Below are 24,096 nucleotides of genomic sequence, written 5' to 3'. Positions count from 1 at the left end.
CCTATATTGATGTTTCTCCACCCTTGAATGTGAGTCAGTCTATGTATAGCAAAAGGCAAAGACACTTAATCCATCAAATAGGATGAGACTTGCCAGTGTAACTACAATCCAACTAAGCTGTCTAAGAAGCGCATTAGAGGCAGTAGGGCTGTTTGTATTCATGAGACTGTTTATGTTGGTGGCAGTGTTAGTGATTAGATTGGATTGAGGGTAAGGGTGAGTTTCTTTGCGGTTTTATAAAAAAAAAAAAAAAAACACACATTGCATAATTCTCAGAGGGAATCATTGTTCCCAACAATACTTTTTCTGAACAAATACCTCCCGATGTTGTTAGTACTGTGGGTGTCTCAAGACAGCATCTGAAAATAGACGTGTTGTGTTTGTGTGTGTGTGTGTCTGTGTATACTCATGTTGTGGGGACATAAATCTGTTTACATAGTCACATTGTGGGGACCTGCATTATTTATGGAGATAAAATGCAAGTCCCCATAGCGTAAATTATTAAATTCAAAGTATGAAGACTTTGTTTAGGGTTAGTGTATGGTTTGCAGGAGTAGTAAATGGTTATGGGATAAATCTAAAGGAATTAAATGTAAGGTAAAGAAATGTCCTCTGAAGTGATGGAAACACAACTATGTGTTTGTCTGGGGGGTACTTTAGTTTAGGCAAAGGGTCCATCTCCCACAAAAATAATTTTCTTGGAAAAGCATATTTAACATCTCAGAAGTAAAAACAAAACCTGACAGTTCACAATTAGATTAACGTGTTTTTTTGTTTGTTTTTTTACCACGGTGGCACCAATCTGGTCATTTTACAGCAATCAACACATGAAAACAAAACAGATTTATGGGTGTTTATACTGTACGTGTCAGTGTGAGGTGAGCATCATGTAAGGTAATGGTATATAAACTTGCGTCGGTCACCTAGTAAAGTGCTGCAGCCTCCTGTTTACATGGCAGGATTTAAAGCTGTTGGGGTCTGTTGGTCAGCTGGTGAGGCTAAAGTCATTTACAGCTTGAACACTCAACCCATGATAACAAACAGTAGAAGGGATAAAAAAAAAAAAAAAAAATCTCAGGTCAGCATTTACAATAAAGACCCAGCTGTCACCAAACTACATGCATTCATTCACACATATAATTTTACTTTTATATGTATTTTGCTATTTATGTATATTTTTTTTTCTTCTATTTTGGATTCCATGTTCTTAAAATGCATTAGACATTATACTGCCAATAATCGTGTCAGTGCTTCTTCAGTATCATCTGAGTTTTTGGTGTGTTGCAAGCGTTACCAGAGGAAATAAATAAATTTGGTTCATTAAGTCCATCTGTGGCTTACATAATATGCATATGTGTAGGTGTTTGTGACTTTGAGTGGAACAGCCGAAACCAATTAGTTTGTGGGACAAATAAAATAACAACTGTAGACTTCATGAAGCTGTGTCAGTAAGTAATTGCTCTAAGCTCTGCATTTCCTCAAATATAACATCAACATTAGACTTAAAATATATCTTGGGAACTCAAATTGGTCACACAGATAACTCCATACCAGGACATTCTAATATATTTAACAAGCTGACTATTGATATAAGCAAAGATGTAATCTGTGTGGTTAGACCGAGTGGTCTTGACTGGGCGCAGCAAACAGCAGCGGTTCTGCTTCTCTTTAAGCATTTTGTAACCCACAGCCTTAGAAGACCTCTGTATGATTCAGGCCAGGGTCAACTGAGAGAGGCTGAGACCTTAGTAAATAAGTCATGGTCCATTTCATTTGTGGGGAAAGCTAAAGTACTGAACTAAAGAACATTCAAACTCAAATTTCTCTCTGACAAAATCTCATCCGGAAGTTAGCAAATGCAGCAGCAGTGATGGGAATCGCACACACCTTTTTTTTTTTTCAAAGATATTTTGCTGTGTCATAGCAAGAAAAGCTGTGTTACTAAAAATTCTACTCAACAGTCCGAGTTAGCCATGAACCTGAAACTGCAGCAGCTAAATGGAATTCAGCCATCATGCATGATATTGTGTGCCTGTCCTATTGTGACATTATAGTAAAATGAATGCCAGTAGTTGTTGCTGCAGCAGTAGTAGTAGTAGCGAGTAGTGCTGGTGGTAGTCAGGTAGTAGCAGCAGTACAAACAGAATTGGTCGGAGCAACGGCAACGGTTGTAGATTGGCCAATATTCATAATAACAGTCATATTAATGGTCATTGTATTGGCTGCACCGGTCATAGTAGTTACAGAAATAATAGTGGCAGCAGTAGCAGTGTCATATAGCACCACCGTTTTAGCAGAAACTGTAATAATGAATGCACCAACAGTGGCAGTAGTGACCAATAAAAGTCACGGTAGTTATCTAAGCACTAGAAACAGAAGCATTAGTTGTAGTAGTGTCAATATCAGCATTATTAGTAACCAGTTGTGCTACTTGTGTTGCAATAGTGGTAGCAGCAGTAACAGTAACAGCAGTAAGAGTGGTGGTGCCAGAAGTAGCACTGATCTTAGTAGCCTAATAATGGTCAGTTTTAGTGGTAGTGGTAATAGAGGTAGCAGCAATTGCAGTAATTGTAGTAGTGCCAGTAGTGGCCCAACAGCTGTTTCTGGCGTCAAAGCACCAGAGGTAGCAGTGACAGAAGTAACTGTTACTGTAACGTTAAAGTAACCGTAGTATAAGTATTGATACGAACAGTCAATCGTACCCTATTAATTCACTTTCACAGCAGCAACAGTATTCGAAGTAGAAGTAGCCTCGTATCTGCCCTGTAGTAGTTAATATACTAATAGCTACTTGTAGTTGCGTCCATACTGATAGCAACAGTAGGACAATAACTTGTGTTTTTTGTACAAGCTTTAGTGGATCCGCTCTAAGCTATGGCCTTAGCTGCAGCAGGAGCAGTAGCAGTATTGTTAGCAGCAGAGGCAGTAAGACGTGCACAAGCATTAGCAGCAAGAGCTTTAGCAGTAATACACAGAGAGGTAGGATTAGAAGTAGTAGTATAGCTGTAGGAGCAGCATCAATAACGAGCAGTTCAATAAGGAGAGGAAGTATTAGGAGTGGAAAACAATTTATTAAATTAACAGTTTGACTTGTACGTTTTGGAAGTTAAACTCTGACGATGAGAGGTCACTTTGAAGAGCGATGTCCAAAATGGATGTAGGAGATAGGACAGGAAGAAAAACCTCCTACAGCATGAAATAAAAACTCCCTTTTAACAAGAAGAAACCTCCGACATAACCAGGCTCAGAGGTGAGCGGTCATCTGCCTCAACCGGTTAGGGTTGAGGGGAGATCAGGGTTGACTGATGTGAACTTTAGTGAAGATTCCCTGGAAAACCAGATGAATCAGGTGGTGATGGGGTGGAGGAGGGTTGCGCATCAGGAGGTCTGAAATGCAGAACGACAGAATTACGATGATATTTAAATAACAGGATGACAACTGATTGGCTCAAAAGCACAGGCAGACAGAATATTGGCCAAATAAGGTGATGACAAGAATATGAATGAGGGATTTGACTGTGGGAAAGCGGAAGTGACACAGAATATAGCACAGGAGGATTAATTCACAGAGGTGGAATTAATACCATGACGCGAGGTTAAAGATCTTCCTTATTGAATTTACGTAAAAACTTCATTAGTACTATCAGTAGCAGGATTAGCAGCAGTAGCCTTAATAAGACTCATGGACACAAAAGACCCCCTCAGTGTGACATTGTGTATTATTTTACTCTGGTAGCATAATAGTCACTGCCTCCGTACAGTGCACACTGAAACACTCCTAATGTTTACAAGCAGGCAGAAAGTGGATCATTTATCCAAACACACTGAAAAGTAATCTAACCCATGTATGAAAATCAAATTAGGTTGTAGCCAGTAAAGTTTCTTCAGCCCCACGGAGGTGTTTATATGAGGTCTGCTCAGCTAGAGTAAAAGCAAAACTTCTATTACTGATGTTATTAGGCAGCATGTAAACACACTCAGTTCACCTCAATGGCTCCCTCATTCACTCAGTCACTCGGCCATCTATTCAGCCATGGTCATCAGTAACAGGCAAAAACCTCAGTGTGCTTTTTTTAGATAGCACATGCTGATGTTTGTGACCTTAACTGTTTTTTTTTTTTTTTTACTCTAGCAATATTATACTGTTTCTTTTTAGCACCTTAAATATCATAATGTATGAAGAGACTTTTGGTTTCTATGGTAACATATGTGAAAAACATCTGAATCATACAGAAAGGAAAACATCTGTTAGCCCCACTGAGACTATTATAGAAACATTACATGCCACACTGTTACAATGAATATACACACTTCCTGGAAGGGAAACGGGAATATTATACAGTACAAGTTGCCAAATGTAGGCAAAGTGAAACTGTCCACACAATGTTAAAAACTATATGTGCTATCTGAAGCCTCTGGAGTTAGCATGGGATATGAAAGTGTTTTTATGATCTGGACTCTCGAGCACACATCCCCCCTCCTCCCATCACTCACACACACACACACACACACACACACACACACACACACACACACACACACACACACACACACACACACACACACACACACACACACACACACACACACACACACACTCCCCCTTTCCACTGACGCCAAATCCGAGGACCGTCCTCCTTTCACCTAAAGCCAATTGCGGCGCGCCGAGCAGGCGAGCCTTCATGTGCCGACCCCCTGATTTGACTGGTATAACATACCCAACTCCGATCATGTGACAGTTAAGCGAACTACCAACCTTCGAGAGAGAGATAGTGTGCGTGTGTGCGCGTGTGTATTAGAGAGAGAGAGAGAGAGTGCGAAGGCATACGGCTATGCAAAGACCTTATGCTGGAGTTATATTGCCATTACGCACTATTACGCACTGACACCTACTTCCAGGAGAACAGCACCCAGCTTGAAGGAGCGCGATTTTGGATTTCCTTACATACACAGGTGAGCGCATGAGGAGTGTGATTTACTAGTAGACGCTTGAGTGTTTGTGAGTGTTTGTTTTGTGTCTCATGGTGGAGTACAGTTGGACGCGTGGCTCTGCTTAGTGAAAGGAAGGACATTTGATATCTCATATATGCATATGACATCATGTATGCGCTATGACGCTGCTCTGAAAATAAATTTTAAAAAGTCATAGTAATTCCCAACTGCGGCGCTTATCATGCTTGCTGCATGGTTAAGTTAATATCTAAATATCGTAAAACTAATCTTGGTCGTGTGATCGGACGAGCCGTCACACCCTGCAGTGTTAAACATGCTTTGAATTCCGAGTAAACCTCCACAACTAATAACGGTGCAGCGTGTTTGAGACCGAGAAAGCATCATGCTGTCAAAAGCTTTTTGATGTTTCAAGGTTGCAGGGTTACGTGGGGTAAATGACTTCAGACTTGGCCAAGCCAAGGTGGTCTCAAACTCTTTCACCAAACTTTTTTTTTTCCATGAGGTATCACTTAGATGCAGCAGCTGCAGACCCCCAGCTACTAAATGTCATATGATGTTACCCAAATACAACCACATCCAAGTCGAATAATGGCCTCAGATCACAAATTACATAACAACACTGGAGGTGGGGGGGGGAAGGATCAGTCCCCTTTAACGTCGTGTGCTTGTGACAGCCTGACTCAATGCCAACAAAGTAACTATCAAATTAAATCAGTAATTTTACTGAGACCACCTGGAAACTCTTTGAGGGCCCCTGGAGGCCCCCCACTTCACATTTGGGCTGCTTCTTTATAGCTTTACAGAAGAGGGCGCACAATCATTTTGTTTTGTTGCAGTCTCTCTCTCTCACTCACTCTTTTTTTTTATTTTTTGTTCATGAAACACACATGTAGCCCTTTTAGAGTCAATTTTAATCAGCATAAGCCACTCACTGCATGTAAGAGCATTTGGTAATGTCGAGTATTTTTAATCCATGTTAATATAGCCCATTGTTTGTGGGCTGTTTGATTTATAAAAATAGACAATGAATCCTTCACTCTTCATTCCACCGAAACATAGCTTATCCTAGACTAAAAACCTCTCAAATGTGGCTCAGCGGGAAGTCTGTAGATTGTAATTTTATACTAATCTCAAAGTATATTCTATCTAAAAGTTGTGTAGCACTGCAAATGTTTTGTCATTCAGACCAGGCTGCAATAAGGACCACAAGGGGGAAATAAATAGAAACACACTGTTAAATGACCATGTGGCTTTAATGTTAGAAGTAGTGAGAAATGGGAACCGCTGATTCCACATGGTCAGCTTGAAGTCTGAAGTAGCAGCTGCAGCGTCTACACTCTCACACAGACACACACACACACACACACACACCATGCACAGTCTTCAAATTCCACTTCCTTCACACGTGGTTGATCTTCTTTTTGAAGTGCCATCAGCTGCAGAGCTCTTACACAAGCAGCAGGTAGTGCAGGGAGACAAAAAAAAAATTCTGTCAGAGGGCCAGTTTACTGATTTTTATAGAAACCTGAGGGACTGGATTTTAAAACATTAACCTTCCATTTTATGTCAGACTGACCACAGGCACTGTTACTGTGTTGTCATGCAGGATTTTTTGGGGGGGATTGATGATCACCCACGCACAGAAAGCTCTTGGTTCTAAAGTTACATTTCATTAAAATCCAGAACAGAGTAGGTGCCACTAGATGTATGATGGTGTAGTTTTCTTAAAGTGTTGTAACACAATTTTTTGCCTTTGCAGGAAGAAGAAAGAAGTTTTTATTAACGGTTAGAACGGCTCGATTTGCAGAGCAGAGCAGAGTCAGCTGCCATTCATCCGCACAGGAATGGTGGATCACTTGCCGCTTGGTGAGGAGACCTTCCTGTATTATACCGGCTCCCCGGGCTCTGACTACAGCTGCCTCTGTCGCCACCCTAATGGTGACATCATGGTAACTGACGCTTGCACCTACCACCCCTACCAAGGGGTGACTTTCTCGTCCTCGCCTCCTCTCTCTGAGGATGACCTCAGCGACTCCTCCAGCCCTCGTTCATCGCTCTGCTCCAGCCCCGAGTCCTCGTCGCCAGCATCGCAGCACATCCTCGGCTCCAGCTACGAAAGCAGGAGCAGCAGGAGCGGTGGTAGCTGTAGCTCCTCAGGAGGAGAGAGCCAAGACAGCCTGCTGGACCTGCTGCTCTCACAGGCCTCCCTTACCACCTCACTGAGCTCTAACGTGAGCAGCAGCAGCTCTCTCCCTTCTCCGTTCTCATCCTCTGTTTGCCTCACCTCCTCAACGTCAACCTTCTCTACCTCTTCGTCTCCCACTGCCCCCTTTTTACCCATGGGCCTGGCGTGGGAGTCCAAGAGGGAGCAGCGACTAAGTCTTCTCCAGCAGCAGACCAAAGAGGACTGTTACGAGTTCCCAGTTTTCCTCGATGAGCTGCAGGATCCTGCGGCACTCCTCTTTCAGCCCACTCTGGAAGAGATTGAGGAGTTCCTGGAGGAGAACATGGTGGTGGCAATGGAGAAAGCAGAGGGGGGGTGCGATGAGGCGATGTCACCAACGTCAGAGGATGCTGAGGCTGAAATTTCAAGGACATTAGCAGGAGAACTTGTATCAGTGTCACAGAGCTCAGATCAGACTGTGCCTGTGGCTCATTCGCAACTCTCCTCCTACACAGAGACCAAACATACACCATTGGACATGGACTGCTCATCAACGGTGGATGTTAGCTGTGTAACTAGTTTGACTAACAGTTGTGTTGATGGGCTCAAACAGGAAGACTGTGGATCATCTCCGGCCTCATCAGAAGGTACCAGCGCTCCCTCCAGTGTGCCTGTCATCCTACAGATCCAGCCCATACAGATAAAACAAGAGCCCAACACCAGTGCCATATCTGAGGCTGTCACCCAGCAACCCCAGAGCACCCAATCCCAACCAAAGCAGGCCCCATCAGACATCAAAATCGCCCAGCTCCTGGTCAACATCCAGGGGCAGACCTTCGCCTTGGTGCCTCAGCTGCTTTCCCCAGCAAACATGACGAGCTCAGGCAAAACTGGAACCACCGCTCCATCCAAATTTGTCCGGATTGCGCCGGTGCCCATCGCAGCTAAACCCACAGGGCTTGGGGAAGGCGTGTTGAGTGGAGGTTCGGCTGCAGGGGTCCTCGCTGGAGGTCAGAGGTACCAGAAGAGCGCAGTAGCAGACCTTATTAAAATGCACAAGTGCTCTTTTCCCGGCTGTAACAAGATGTACACCAAGAGCAGCCACCTCAAAGCCCATCTCCGGAGGCACACGGGGGAGAAGCCGTTCGCCTGCACGTGGCCCGGCTGTGGATGGAGGTGAGCAGAGCCAAGAGTCTTTATCTTTGATCAAGTGGTTCAAATAATTTACGAATCAAGAGATATCAGTCGCTATCTGGAGAGAGGAAGATTCAGATTAGAGTTATATCCGAACATTCTTGCTCTCTGCAGACACACATTGCTGCTAAATTATGTTTATTGCACTTGCAGCATGAACTGTTCTGCAGTATATGTTTATCTACACTACAGAGATTACAGTAACTTCGGCTCTTTATGACACAATATTCACATGCTTTACGACAGCTGTTGATAATGTGTGTAGACTTTGAAGAGATCTACAGAGTGCCACACATTGATTTGTCATGTTGAGCAGTGTTCTTTTTGGTAGGGATAAGTGAATCCACAAGGCTGTGTACATGTAGTACTCTCACATATAGTACTCGTACATGTAAGTGCTCTTACTCGTGTAGTTCTTAACCCTCGTGTTGTCCTTGGGTCAAAATGACCCGCAGCTGTGTTCAACCAATTTCTATTTTATTTTGATACTTTTTGGGATTATTGGTGACAAGGAGGCTGTGAGGGTTTCTTTAAAGAAATGATCCCAAAAAAAATATAAAAATATAGAAATCAAATAGAACTTGGTCAAACACAGGGTTAAATTTCAATTGTTGTTTCAAATCACAACCTGCCGTTTTGCACTTTTCAGAAATGGCTGTAGCAGTTGGATGCATCAGCCAACATATCTACGTGCTTTAATTATTTTACCCAAAAATGAACATGTTTTCCTGCCTTCTGTTAAACACACAATAGAAATACTGATGGTGTCTGTTCCCCGGCAGTATGGTGTTACTTGGTAAAAAAATAAACACATATGTGCTGTGTTCTGCCACAGCTGCAGCTTCCTTAGATGCCACAATTTTAAAATACATTAGGTTGGTCATCCTTCCCTCTTCGCTACATAGCGAAGATACCAAGGAGACCTCACATCAATACAGATAATGAAGATAGTGACCTTTGAGTGTGGAAAGTGTCCAGTGGTTCACCCTTAATTTTTGGACTGTTTTGAGTACATCAGTCGGGTTCTGCACAGTAGTGCACTGCATGTTTCCATACTTGTTAGTGTGAACGCACTTATGCATTCAAAATAGTCAGTGTTAGTATGGATGTATCCCTTTTGTAACAGAGTCAAAATCGTAATCCGTCAAGTGCATGACATTAGTTTGTTGTCTGGTTTTAATTCTTTCTGGAGGCTGGAACAGTCGGACAATTTGCATCCTTTTCACAGAAAAAGCAAATGCTTCAAAGTCCTTTACTTGTGTGTGTCTTTGATGTCACCACTTAATTTAAGAAAACCAAAAATATTTTACAAGAGGGAGAAAAGGTTCACAAATATGTGTTGAACATACACAGAGAGGGTTTAAGAGGCCCAGATTTGATAGTTTATGGGTGGGAGTAGAAGAGGAAACAGCCCACCTTTGGGGACGCTCCACTCTTCAAGATGGTTACAATTTGTTATTTTTTTTGTATGTTGGCTGTGTCCCCACTATCTGTGTTTTTGTACCATGGTAAAGTTGTAGATTAGATAGAGTGCCTTTTGAAGTTGTCTGCATGCAGACTTTGTCCCCTGTTAGTTCTTTCATTTGTTTGTTCACCGTCTGCAACCACTTCACACACATTTAAACAACAGTGGTACACTGGATTATTACAGAGTCAAGTTCAAAGTTTCAACTTGAGATGCTTTTCAATCCATGACACACACAGTCCAAACTGTTTTTTTTTTTGTCTTTTTGTCTTTTAATCATTGCCTTAATCTAAGTAAGAAAATCATGTTTTGAACTCTTCAAGCCAAAGTACAAAAAAACAACTTTTGACCTGTTGGTCAATGAATTACACTTCCATATATCATTTTTTTGTCTAAGGTTAGTCTTATGTGCGTGTCTCTCTGCACATGGACAGAGGCAGGCTTAAGTTAGGGCAAGCGTTATGCTTAAAGTGAAATTATGATATGGAGTTGAGTTAAAGGGGAAAATTGTAATTTGGTTTAGATTCGAATGAAGAAAGTAATGCAAATGTTCCTGTGTGTGTATGTTTGTGTATATGAGAAAGAGTGAATCAGATAAGTTTGGCCCAGCTCAGCAGGCTGCTCAGTGTTTATCAGGGTTATGCCTGCAAACACCACACTCTGCACCCGCAGCAATTTAAAACCCTCCAGACCTGACACTCTCTTTCATGATATGCATTATATCTGGGACCACATCCAGGTATTCATAAGCATATTATGTCATATCAAATTATTCTGCTCTATCGCTCATGACGCCCAGATGCTTTTTTTTTCAGTATGGTTTAAACAAAGATTATTTTTTTTGTTCCTTTTCATATTGAGAAACATATTAAATGTTTGCAGCACACATGTCTTCCTTTGGTAGCCTGTGTCATTCAATCAAGCTGATGAAAGAGCTCTTAAAGGAATGTGAGCGCCTTTCGGAAATATGTTGATTCGCGATTTTGCTGATGTAAATCAGTAAATATAAAGAGCAACACCACTCACATGTGATGTCTCACGGTTGCCAGGCAACCAAGAAACTTCATGAAGTCACTGCACCTAGCAGCTCATCGCCACGTAATATAGTTATAGAATATATTTACAGTTTATTGATGTTAAGGATGTTAAGTTGATGATGAGGATAAGCTATACCTACACTGCAGCAGTTATTTAGACAATGTTTCACTGAAGGGATGCTTTTAATTCAGTCAGAAAGTAGTTGCTTAATCCACTGACTATTCATCTCATTTCTACCACATCAATATATGAGTCATCAAATTCAGTCAGAGCTACTGTAGCAGATCCTGTTTGTGTTTTGCAGTGTTGCTGATTTAGCTTCAGATTAGCTACAGAGTCAAAAACAGTAGCCTACTATGCCTTCAGAGTTGAATTACACTATATCTTCAGTGTACTTTATGTATAACGGCTGTTGGGAAACTATAACTCATGTGTGGGTATTCTCTGTTTTTTCTTTTAGACACACACTGCATTCCTGTCAGTTAAAAAACATGTATAGCCAAGCATTTATGTAAGAAACTAGTATTTTAAACCAATAGTGGTGTATTGTTTCATTTATGATATGTTTGTAATGGCGTTTAATGTACTGCAAGTCTTCAGGGCCACACATTTCTTTAAAAAAAAACACCAATCTGCACTTCAATTGTCTTTTAAATGACAGCAGTAATTCACTGTATTATAAAGTTGCCCTCTCCCTGCTCATCTCCCTGTTGGCGAGGAAATGGAGATGAACTAGGGACTCAGGCACCCCTCACCCTCTGTAACCCTAGAACAGATCCATGTGTTGGCTCCTCTGAAGTAGAGGAGTGGTATTTCATTGGCTCGACTCCCACATATAATTCAGTCAGTTATATTTCTTCTTTCGCCAAACTGTTTTCCTCTTTAAAGCTTTTTTGTACTTTAATCCCCCCCCTCTGTCTCTTTTGCTGTAGTTTATGGTTAAACTCATGTGCAGATCTGGATGCATAGAGAAAAGCACATGTAAACACTTAAAGGTGCGCACACACACACACACACACACACACACACACACACACACACACACACACACACACACACACACAAGCATGCTGTATTCTCATGTGAGGTTTGTGTTGAGTGGCCGGGCTGGAACCCAAAGTTTGCAGTAAAAACGCTATGGCGTGTGTGTACTCGACATCTGTCATCAGGGCTGTGGGCATGTTGTCCCTGTCAGCTGATGCATTCATCATTGCAACAAAACAATGTGGGGTGGTGACAGAGATGTCAGAGTTTTATTCAGCTTTAGATGATGACACCCAAAAGAAATGCAAAAAACAAGGAAGAGAGGGTACTTACTTTTCCATCCGTTCACTGTCCAGTGTGTTATGGATCTAATGATGAAACTATCTCTGCTTTTTATGCAATGACGTTGGCAAATTTGTGTTTGATTAGAAAATAAGCTCTGCAGAGCTGTATAAATGGCTGAAATCCATTTTGGAAAACCATTCAGAAGAGGTTTTATGGCTGCTTGGGTAGTGGTATGAATGTAGGAGGCAAGCTTCTGTCACTGCTGAGTGCAGTCATGCATTAATAGGATTTTTCTTGAACGTACGCACGGTTGAAATGGAGCCACTCATGAAGATGGTGACACACAGGGATTTAAGATGACAGGAAAAACAAAACAAAAACAAACAGAGGAAATAAGGATGACAGATAAAAGTGTGTATAGTATGTGTGCTAGCTAGTATCTCTGTTGCTGTAATTTTCCAGGTTTGTAACCAACCTGCCCCCCGGCCCCCCAACTCACCACACACACGCACACACACACACACACACACCTTTGAGGCTGTTTTTGTATGCTCTGTTGGCTGCACAACTGAATTTAGGGACAAGCTAGAACAAAGCCTGCATATGTGTTTTCCACAGTGCCCACACTAATGTGTAAACTATGTGTTGCGTTGCAGCTATGCCAAGCCGCCCCAAGGACTTAAGGTGCAAAAACCACAATCCTAACTGAAAAATACACTCAAGTGATCAACAGAAGTGCCCGCCACTCTTGTAGTTATGAGCTCCCCGACCTTGCCCACAATCCATGAAATGCACATAGCGCTGAGAAACCATCCACAAGTGAGATTAGGAGGAGGGATAAAGTATAAGGAAACAGCTACAGCAAGAGGGGGCATGAGTTTGAGGGATACAGATGGTGAGGCATTGAGAGAGAACTGGCACATGATCAATCTAATCGTCAAAGAAAAAAAATGTGGATTTGAAGAACAATCAGGCTTTCTATTTGCATAAGTCTTATATGCTTGTTGTGTTGAAAGATCCTCCCTGGTACAGTATGTTATAGTTGGGCTCAGGCCCAGTTTGAGTCAGAATAGCTGGTTTCTATAATAGCCCTTGCTTGCAGCTGATATAGTACAGCTATAGGGTGTAGTGTTTGCATGCGCGTTACCCACAGATTACCATAAGGACCACATGTACCTCCACGTAAAGTATTCAGTGTAAAACGAGTTATGTGACTTCTCAGTTTTATCTTAATCATGACATGTTCTTATTGCAGTCATCAAAAATACATTTTCCCTTAAGGTCCTTGTTACCATGAGTTCAAAGTATTTGTTATATTTAAAGCTGCACTGATCAAAATTTCTCGCTCAGCTGTGGAGCCAATGCATGTGGAATGTCAAAGGCATTAATTGAAGTGACAAACCAACAGAAAATTACCATCCAACTTCAGTTCAGCTTGGGTCTGTAGACTCTTCTGGCATGTTTCAGTTGATTTGTTTTCATTTAGTTGCCTGAAAGTTGACTGCAGTGGTTCATGCTCACTGCTCACATCAGCAGAATTCCTTTAATAAACCAGCTGTACACTACCTGCCAAGCAACACAGAACAATTCAACAGCTAGCTGTGAACAAAGTGTAGTATTTACAGTAAGCAGCTACAAAGTATTTTTTTTGTAATTGTTTTTTTTGTTGTTGTTGTGGTTGTTGGAGACCAAAATAAAGGTAATAGAAGAAGTCATGTTGAACTTGCATCTATGAGGTGACCAGAAAAACTCTGAATGGATAATGATGTTGCTCTGTATCTACTAAATGCATAAAAGGCAACATTTCAACCTCGTGTCACAGCAAAGCGTGAAATAGACACGCCGATCCACAACAGCAAAATGTGAAGAAGCCACGGTTTGGCTAGTCTAGGCGTGACAGTTACACATTTTAAAAGTGTGAAACTTAGACGCACGTAAATGTCATGTGACGTGGGATCATGTGACCAAACTCTGGCAACAGAAGCAACAAAACATTTTTTTTAGCAGTATTGGTAGTATTAGTCACAGATTGCAATGTAGGATGATGAGGTTCAAATCCAAGAGGTGACAACGTTTTTGTTGAGTTGTTTTTTGTTTCCTAACCCCAACCTTGTTCTTTCTCCCAACCCCAACCATGTTGTTTTTCCTAACCCCAACCATGAGGTTATTTAGTAACCCCAACCACATGTTTTAGCTACAAGTTTCAGTTTCCTGTAAATCACATGGCTCTACGCAAGCAATAGGTTTAATTTCCGTCCACTACAGGAAAATGTGTAACTATCGCGCCTAGACAGGCCAAAGCGTGGCTACTTCACATTTTGCTGTCTGTAGTGTTACCAGCGTTACTATTTGTCATGATACCAGGTTGAACATTTCCAATCAGCTTAGGTGATTCTGCCCCTCTTGAAACACAAATGCTTCTCAAAACACCTCTTCAGGCTCCTTGCTTCATTGCCGTAATAATGTCTATATGTATTGAAGTTGAAGTTGCTTATATGACCAAACACCTACAAAACTAATCACCTTTCCATCAGGCTCTGCTGTGCCTGTTGGTGTGTGCTAATTAGCGCATGTTACCAAACTAACATGCAAATGTAACATGACTAGAAAGGTAAATATTTGACCAGCTTGGCTCATTCATTGTCGCTGTGAGCATGCCTACACAAACCCACCGTTGTGTCTAGTCTCACAAGTGATGTTATAATGGTGACTGATAGTCTGTGCTGTTTGGAGTGTCCTCTGAGGTAATGCGAGAAATGGATGTGAAAAAGATCTAAATACCAACCACATGTGGCGCCAGTATTTGTTTTAAGGTTTATGGTTTCTCAGATTCTACAGTTTGGCTTTATAAACTCTTGTCAGTTATGTTTTTTTTTATTACTGGGCCATTAAAATGATGAATAGGCTGGTTGTGTAATCCGTGTCTAGAGTGGAAATGATTTGAAATAACTGAGTGACATCTTTAAATATCGGTGAATTATCGCCTCCCGACTGCTACTGCTGCTGCTACTGGAAATGCGCCGGGAAATCAATCTGTGTTACAGATTAATCTGACCTTAACATCTTTACTAATATATACAGACACACACCAAGCTACAGTATACAGGCAATATCCACTTAACCCTTCGCTGCTGTGATACCCAAGCTGGCCGGAGCCCGTAGAGACCACAGCAGATCAGGCCAGGAATAGACTGGGCTTGGATTTGCAGTGCTCATGTGTTGAGCTAAATTTGGGACAGCTCTTTAACTTCACAGAGAAGTTGCAGGGCATAACACAAGCAGAGCATCACACCTCTCAGATTACGCTCATATAAAACAGCTTGACATAGCTATTATGTTATTTAGCAGCTTGAAACATGACTGAATCCATTATTTTTATGTATGAAGAGAAACAGTTTGCTCAAATTTAGGGTTAAATTATAAAATATGGAAGCAATGATTTGGGAATGATTGTATAAAGGATGCTTAATATTCAGCAACGTTTGATGGATTTCATAAATCACACCCTGGGTTTTCTTCCGACAGGTTCTCCCGATCTGATGAGCTCTCCCGACACCGGCGCTCCCACTCCGGAGTGAAACCGTATCAGTGCATCGTCTGCGAGAAGAAGTTTGCCCGCAGCGATCACCTGTCGAAACACCTCAAAGTCCACCGCTTTCCACGAAGCAGCAGGACAACACGCTCTGCAAACGGACCCCTCTGACCCTGCTTTGACAGACTGACGCTAAACGGAGAAGAAAGAGGGGGGAGCAGGGCTGTGGTTCTGTATGTGTGTGACGAAAGACAGCGGACGGGACGGGTGGAGGGGTGACAGTCCAAACACCCTTTAAAGGAGTCTGAATGGGACACCTTTCTGCCCATGTGTGTTTATGTTCAAATATGTGCACGTGACGTACATTCATGGTACTGTGATAATTTATTGGGTGACGAGGAAAAGACTGTTAAAACTAAACTAATACAGAAAACTGTTACTTGACACAGCACCCTCACAGGTGGAATAAGCTTTTTGTACATTATAACTGTATTCTAAAATATTTTTGCAAATCTAATTTGAAGAAAGATTTGCTTTTCAGAGTATTTTTACACTTTGACGTGTGTTATTGCTAATGTTGGAGTCAAAAGCCTTATATGGATAAAGGTTATAACACTGGGGGATCTGCTATTATTTAAAACCCCCATTTTTTATAAACTGTCCTGGAGCCAAATCTTGTTCAAAAGAAATTTTAGCAAAAAAAAAAAATTACAAAAAATCATCGCTTTATGGCTTGAATTCAATTTGTTGCCCAGCAACAAGCGCTTAGTAGACATTGTATTAGAAATCAAAGGGGACTATTGGGGCCTCGGTGTTAATTGTTTCTCAATAGACCGCAGAGTAAAAGATGAGTCAACATTCCTTTAACTTTAAATAAGTTTGAGTCTCGTTACAGGAAAAAAAAACACTGTAGTAACCTCAAACACAAGAACAACGCTCAAGTTCATGTTGAATTGCTGCTCATCAAGAAAGATCATGACACTATGTAATTTGCACTGGCACACAGGAAATTTTTGGTTGTCTGCACATAGTGAGAATCTTGAGTATTTTACGTATTTGAATGCGGTCTAATTTTGTCTTTGATTCATCTTGTTAAAAGACTGTCTATCAAAATAATTGTCATTTTCATGGCATTTTTGGATCAAAACAAATTGCACTGCAGCGACATCTGACAGTGATCCGGGAAATATTTCAACCTAACGTTGCAAATTATGTCTGTCCTCAACTCATGATACATCATAACTTCTGTTTTGTGATTTTGTTATGTTGTGTCATACCAGATCATTTATTACATTATACAACTTTATTCACTTCATGTCACTGCTGTCAAATAATGCAAGACGGTACATTTGCGTTGTTATGAGGCACAAGAAAAGGCTTGTATCTGTGTGAAGTTGTTTCCCTTGGCTTGCCACAGCTTTTTTTTATTTTAACATAGCAAATAAAATGACAAATTTTACATGTTAAAATTAAAGAAAGATCTTATTGAGACTAGAATTGTTCACCAGAAACAAAACAAAAATAACTAAATAACCACACACCAATGAAGACAATACTTTAATTCGAGACTATGTAACTACCAAAAGCTGACGACTGTTGTCACAAGTGATGAGTGCAGGATCCCAGTAAAGAGGTCAAATATAGTGTAGCTAAAGTACAACTAGAGAACAGACACAATGTAACAAGAAGCTAGTTAACATTAGCCACCATAAGCTACCGGTCCCACCAGACCAAGTAATGCTCTTAAGAAAAATACCTAAGGATACATTTGAAAAGGAGTCTTTTAATGTTAAAGAATGGCGGGGGGAGGGGGGGTTTATTCCTAAAAGGAATAAATAACCTGTTATCATGCTAAAGTGTGGAATACACCGGTCAGTCCCCAAAAGGAACCATGTCAGTTTCAAAACATTTTAGCTCGACCAGGTGTAAAAAGCAAGCAGCTTTAGGAAGTGGACACTAAAAAACATAGATAAAACTCAGTTAGGTTTAGGAAAAGATCATGTTTTGGGTTAAATATGACAACAGCAATTTGATTTGGGTTATGCCCCAAAACTACTTGTTTATGGTGAGGAAAAGATTGTTTGGGTGAAAACAATGAACTTTTTTAACCCTCGTGTTGTCCTTGGGTCAAAATGACCCGCAGCTGTGTTCAACCAAGTTCTATTTTATTTCTATATTTTTATATATTTTTGGGGATCATTGGTCACCATTCTTTAAAGAAACCCTCACAGCCTCCTTGTCACCAATGATCCCAAAAAATATGAAAATAAGATGGAAATTGGTTGAACACAGCTGCGGGTCATTTTGACCCAAGGACAACACGAGGGTTAAATCAATGTTGCGTACATCATGTAAGTTACTTAATGTACGTTAGGTAAGTAAAATACCTTACATTATGTAAGTTATTTCATATTGGCTTTTTTAATGTTCAAATCCTGTGTTTGTTCCATCCAACAATGCCTGACCTCCTCTGTATGTGGTATTCACCCTTTTGTGTACTTGGTTTTCGACCCTGGTCATGCATGAGAGATGTTCACACCTAGACGAGGCAAAACGTGACACTGACACAGTATCCTGTAGTGGACTGATGGGTGTGTTACCCACTTTTGGTGTGATACTGGGCTAAAATAATGTACTTGATGTACAAAAGTTACATAGACTTACTTTAACATATGCACGATTTTGTACCAACCTTAAACAGATATATTTGCCAGTCCTCCTTCCACAGATTAGATGGATTGATTAATATATCAAATTTAAAAGGAATTTCTTGTACTTGTTACTCATTTGTTGAAACTGGAATTTGTGTGCAGTTACAACATCAAGTGGCATACTCACAGGACATCTTTAAAAATCCTTTCCATTTACTTTGGTCTTACCCTAACATGACTTGTTACATCATACTTGTCAAATGTTAATAGAAAACTGAAAAGCATCCAAACAACACTATTATCTGCCCTTGGTCTTGAATGTATCACATCTGTTGCTATACGATTAGATGCCTTTGTCCTGTACTGTAAGGGAAAAGTGACTTAACGTTTTTTTTGTCATATTACATTTACCTATACAGATTGCTTTATTCTGTCATTGTACATTTCAGTTGAATTAAACCAAATGAGGGACAGCAGGTGCTGCACAGCTGCTGAGTTCTGAGATGGATTCTTGCACCATAAAGTCGAGAATCAGTTGACTACATTCAGGAATGAAAAGATTAAAGAGGAATGTTAAGAATTGGAATTCAGTTGATTTTCGGACATATGGATGATTTGCTGAAACCTGCGATGATTGTCAAACCCTGACACAGCCCCTGACGCTGTATGGAGGAAGTGTATCAATTCTGTCAGGCATTCCTTCCATGCAATCAGAAGAAGCATTTTTCTGAATGGCTGTCATATGTGATGCCACGAATGTATGTAAATACAACTAAAAGGAGAACTAAAATATTCTTCTAGTGATTTCTGTGATTGTGAAAGATTTTTTAAAATGTAAAAACAGTGTACATAACATGATAATTCAAATATATAGTGTAAAAATATGGTAACGTATTTTATGTAAGGGGTTTACACAACACATGATTAGCTAGGCTCATGACATGTTTCATAATACATCTATGATTCTGCAAGCTATAAAAGTGTGTACTCAAATGTATTTCTGCAAGTTTCTTTACTCACACTTATTTTAAAAGGTGCAAATAGCAGTTTAGCATTATGTATTATGAAACACATGATTCGCAGATGTGCTCTGTACACACTTAACATAAAAAAAAGTTGCTAAAAATGTTATATTTTTGCTTTTGTTCTACCATGTAAAATACATTTACAATAAAAATAAAAAAATAAAAATATGGTTTGTTTGTATTGCAGGTCAATGATAATGGTCAGTTGGTCAATATATAAAACATATATTGACCATGCATCTTTAGTGACCTACATTTATTAATCATGCGACTCTGTAGCTCAGCTCAGAGCATCATTTTTAATTCCCATCATTCCGTGCTGTAATTGTAGTTTCACAGCTTCTAAGTTAACTGTTTTAGTTTGGGATCACCACTCTCAACAGTTCTGTGTTCACATACTCCCATTTTCCTGAAAAACATGGATTACCTGATTGTAGCCTATAGGTTACAATAAATACAAATAAATAAAAAGGCAACTGTTTTAGTTAACTGTCAATTTACAGGGGGATAATATGGTGTGTCACTGTTGTGTTTGTGTTGTGGACAAACAACATGATTACTGCAATTTTTACCATCTCTGAAACTCGAATGTTGTACGCCTATTTTGCCTTGTGACATTCTCTAACATGTCTTTCACATACTCAAGTCAGAGTACTTCCTTCAGAATGTTACAAGTCTTCCTGGCATGTCAAAATAAAATCTCATCGAAAAAAGGGGATACAATTTACAGTCTGAACATTTAGTGATATGTTGGCAATGCTTTTTAAAAGTAGCTCATTCAAATAGTGATTTTATCCATGTGTTGTTCAGGAGGAGAGACACAAAAAAAAAGAAGTGGGTTCCCGGAACGTTGTATAAGGAACATAAAGCTGGAAAACGTGAGGTATGTCAGTGTAAGATTTGTACCACATGGCACATTTGCATGGAAATTATACCCCTATTCTCTGCTCCTCCTTAATCCAGACTCTTTTTTTTTTTTTCCCCCTCCTCACCGCTTACTCCCCCTCTTCACAGCACTTTAAAAAAAAAAAGAGGATATTTTCTGGTGTGTTTGCTGTCAGTGTGCAAAAACAGAGAGGTAGGTGCTAAGAAAGAGGTAGCAGCTAACAGTGAAAACAAGCTATGTCTGTTCATTATGTGTCTGTTCTGGAAATATATCATATTGATTTATGAGCCACTAAAGTCTCAGAGGCATTCTGGGATGCATCAGGAGGATTTAATTCAACACATCTGGATCTGAACTACACTCTAGCTGCTCGTCTCAGGGTTAGCACAGAGGCTCCCCTCTCTGCTGATGTCAATGGGTACAAGATTTTTTGAAAGAAGGAAACAGTTGCAGGTCATTAATGGATGTCCAAATACCTGGAAAAGTGTAAACACTGATTGCTTGTGAATGTCATTCTGAGAATACCAATTTATGGGGCAGCCACATTCACCAGGGGGTTCACATTAGTCACCAACAGACTCAGGAATGTAAGACTAACACAAATCATTTCAGAACTCCGTTGAACAAAAGGAACAACATAACTGTTCTGTTTGGAAAGGAAGCAGATGATGCTGCATAAAGAGATACATAAAAGAAAGTTCATTAGTTTCCCACCAGGTTTGTTTAAGGTGGTAAGCAACAAGAAAAGTAAACTTTGGTTTGTGTCTTGACATTTGTATTAACCTTTGCATGTTAAAACTTTGAATCCCAGTCTGCCTTTGATTAATTTCTACTCCCTTTAATTACTGGCAATATGCATGTCATGTTGTTACTTATATTTTCATAATGTACCAGCAGACATGGAGACAGATATTCCTCTTTTCTTATGACTGGGAAAGTTGTCCAGTTGTCCAAGTCATCAGGATATTAACTATAACAGGGCCAAGATCAGCTAACAACACAGATACATGACAATACAATACATACAGTAGATTCATACAGTAGATACATACAGTCATGCAGTCAATAGATCTATCTATCTATCTATCTATCTATCTATCTATCTATCTATCTATCTATCTATCTATCTATCTATCTATCTATCTATCTATCTATCTATCTATCTATCTATCTATCTATCTATCTATCTATCTATCTATCTATCTATCTACCTACCTATCTATCTATCTATCTATCTATCCATCTATCTATCTATCTATCTATCTATCTATCTATCTATCTATCTATCTATCTATCTATCTATCTATCTATCTATCTATCTATCTATCTATCTATCTATCTATCTATCTATCTATCTATCTATCTATCTATCTATCTATCTATCTATCTATCTATCTACCTATCTATCTATCTACCTATCTATCTATCTATCTATCTATCTATCTATCTATCTATCTATCTATCTATCTATCTATCTATCTATCTATCTATCTATCTATCTATCTATCTATCTATCTATCTATCTATCTATCTATCTATCTATCTATCTATCTATCTATCTACCTACCTATCTATCTATCTATCTATCTATCTATCTATCTATCTATCTATCTATCTATCTATCTATCTATCTATCTATCTATCTATCTATCTATCTATCTATCTATCTATCTATCTATCTATCTATCTATCTATCTATCTATCTAATACAGATTGCATGACTCCTTGTTATATTAACCTTGATTATAATTTAACTAAAATCATGTGATTGTTACAGAAATGTATCTAATATGATTATGGGCCATATCAGGCCGTTGACAGCATAGCTCTTTGTTTGTCCATGTTGCATTAGACATTTCCATTCAGGCTACCTGTGGTGAATGTAACAGAGAAAATGGAGTCTGAACCATACTTGCAGGTCATGATCAGCCACTTGGGTAACTTTCTTTTGCACAAGCTTGTCAAATACAGGAAATACGATATGCAGCTCCTTTTCATATCACTTGCATGATTTAAATTGACATGAATTTCAGAGATCTAGCAAACAACAAATTAACTGACACTGATTCTGTCACTCCGTGTTTTCCATTATGTTATTCAGATGTGTGCTTAATATGTTATGCAAACAAGATGTGTACTTCCCCCTGTGCTCAGTTCTTTAAACTGACATCCACTCTGTATTATCTTTTCAGTTTTCCCCATTCAGCACCTCCAGAGCACGATCCACAGAGCCATGCATTGCTTTTTCATTGCCGACCTAAAACCCTTTTGTTTGGTTGTGCCTCCGTTTTAATAAATTACATTTGTTTACAGTACATTTCTTGCAAGGACACATTCATCGAGCCAGTTTATGGCAAATGGACATCAAACACTGTGGAAACAAGGAACATTGTAAATAGATGGGCTACTGCTCTGAAGCTGAACTGGTACTTGCAGGGGTTTATAATGCAGCTGACCTGCTAGATTAATGTGTCAAAACAAGAGATCAACTGAACCGCAGCTAAACTACAGTGAAGCCAGGTGTGTCAGAAAGACTCACCATCATGCAGCACACTGGCAGAAGGCATAATTTGAGATGTCCCAGCATACACTGGGGAAAAGAAGTTATATCACTATTATTAGTGTTGCTGATCTGTTACTGTTGTAATTGCAAACTGCACTGTATCACAATGTTCCCACTTTTATATTGTTGTAATATGATTGAATATTGACACTGAGTATGATGGTTTTCTATCTGGCTGAGTGTTCAAAGTGTCAGTATTGTGGCTTTTAAATTATCTTGAGTGTCTTCATACAAATCCTGCATCAGTAGATTCCTCCCAATCACCACCTGTTTCAGCTCTTGGCAGCATTAACTACCAGTTAAAGCCTTAGCCAATCAGAGAGAGAGACCAAAATCTGCACCATCATGCCTCTGTGTTACTGATATTTCAGCACAGGAAGTGGACTTGGTGCCTTTCATTTATTCCTCCTGGATGCTGGTCTGGATTCATCATCTTTAGAGATTTTTATGGACTAAGAAATCCTGTGAGTTTAACATTGTTATGATATGGTGTTGTAACGGACCCAGAAGCAGACACAGTAGGAAGATGTTTTCTTTCGAACCAGGAAATCCCCAAAACACTGACGCACAGTAGGCAGAGAATACACCATGTACAAGTCCGTATGGGGCCGGAGCCCAATGTTCAGCGATGAGTCTCCTCTCCTCACTTCTCTCCTCCTGAGCCAGAAACAGGCTTTGCCGTGGACCGCAGCTGGCAGGCAGGCAGAACCTTCAGCTGTGCTGATGGAGAACGGTGAGTCAGAGGGCGGAGCTCGGAGGAGGATACTGCCAGGAACACAAAACACAAGCAAGTGACAAACAATAGCAAACAGACAGGTAAACGACAACACACATGAGGAGAGGTGATCGGGGACAAAAATAGAGGGAAACACACTAGGATCAGACAGGAATCCTCACAAACATAGTAAGTGTAGAAGTTGGATAATATACAACGGAATTCTACATTTGAACCTTTAAGCAAGCTGATTCGCTCTCTTTACACAATTTTCATATTATTTTGTTTGTGTGATTGTGTGGATTTAAACTGGGTCCCAGTTAAACTAAGAGGCTTTTGCTTCAGTTTCACAAGTTATCTGTTTACATAATATGTAGCTGTTGTCAGCTGAGCTAGAGACCTTACCATGAAAGTTAAAGAAGAGTGAATATTGGACTAACATGCATCAGGTACCTTTAAAGTATCAGGCGTAATGACTTGCTATGTGTCTGCTTGATGGGCAGGTATATGAATTTGTTAACACATTAGCTTTAACAGCAGTACGTGGTCATAGCTTATAATGCATATTCTGCCCCATATTGGCCAGGAATTGATTGATGCAGCTTCAGTGTCCCCTGTAAATAGATATGTAAATATGGAAT

At 40.0% G+C, this 24,096-nt stretch overlaps 1 protein-coding gene across 1 annotated transcript; it reads left to right on the top strand.

Moving 5' to 3' along the window:
* The first annotated feature begins 4,770 nt into the window (after positions 1-4,770).
* Positions 4,771-17,097, top strand: klf15 (Kruppel like factor 15). The gene is made up of 3 exons (XM_069694077.1): positions 4,771-4,953; positions 6,713-8,293; positions 15,609-17,097. The coding sequence occupies exons 2-3, from the start codon at positions 6,798-6,800 to the stop codon at positions 15,784-15,786; spliced, it is 1,674 nt and encodes a 557-aa protein (XP_069550178.1). The 5' UTR covers positions 4,771-4,953; positions 6,713-6,797; the 3' UTR covers positions 15,787-17,097.
* The last annotated feature ends 6,999 nt before the right edge of the window (positions 17,098-24,096 follow it).

The sequence above is a fragment of the Brachyistius frenatus genome, unplaced genomic scaffold (genome assembly GCF_029030835.1).
Source record: "Brachyistius frenatus isolate BFR_SWC_R1_liver_20210118 unplaced genomic scaffold, ASM2903083v1 Contig_16, whole genome shotgun sequence".
In the NCBI taxonomy this organism is placed as follows: domain Eukaryota; kingdom Metazoa; phylum Chordata; class Actinopteri; family Embiotocidae; genus Brachyistius; species Brachyistius frenatus.
This window is presented reverse-complemented; position numbering and strand designations above follow the sequence as displayed.

Bases quoted from the DNA above. Each gene is read 5' to 3' on its own strand.
- klf15 (XM_069694077.1), top strand. From the start codon at position 6,798: ATGGTGGATCACTTGCCGCTTGGTGAGGAGACCTTCCTGTATTATACC. The intron at 8,294-15,608 runs GTGAGCAGAGCC...TTCTTCCGACAG, and splicing joins TGGCCCGGCTGTGGATGGAG to GTTCTCCCGATCTGATGAGC.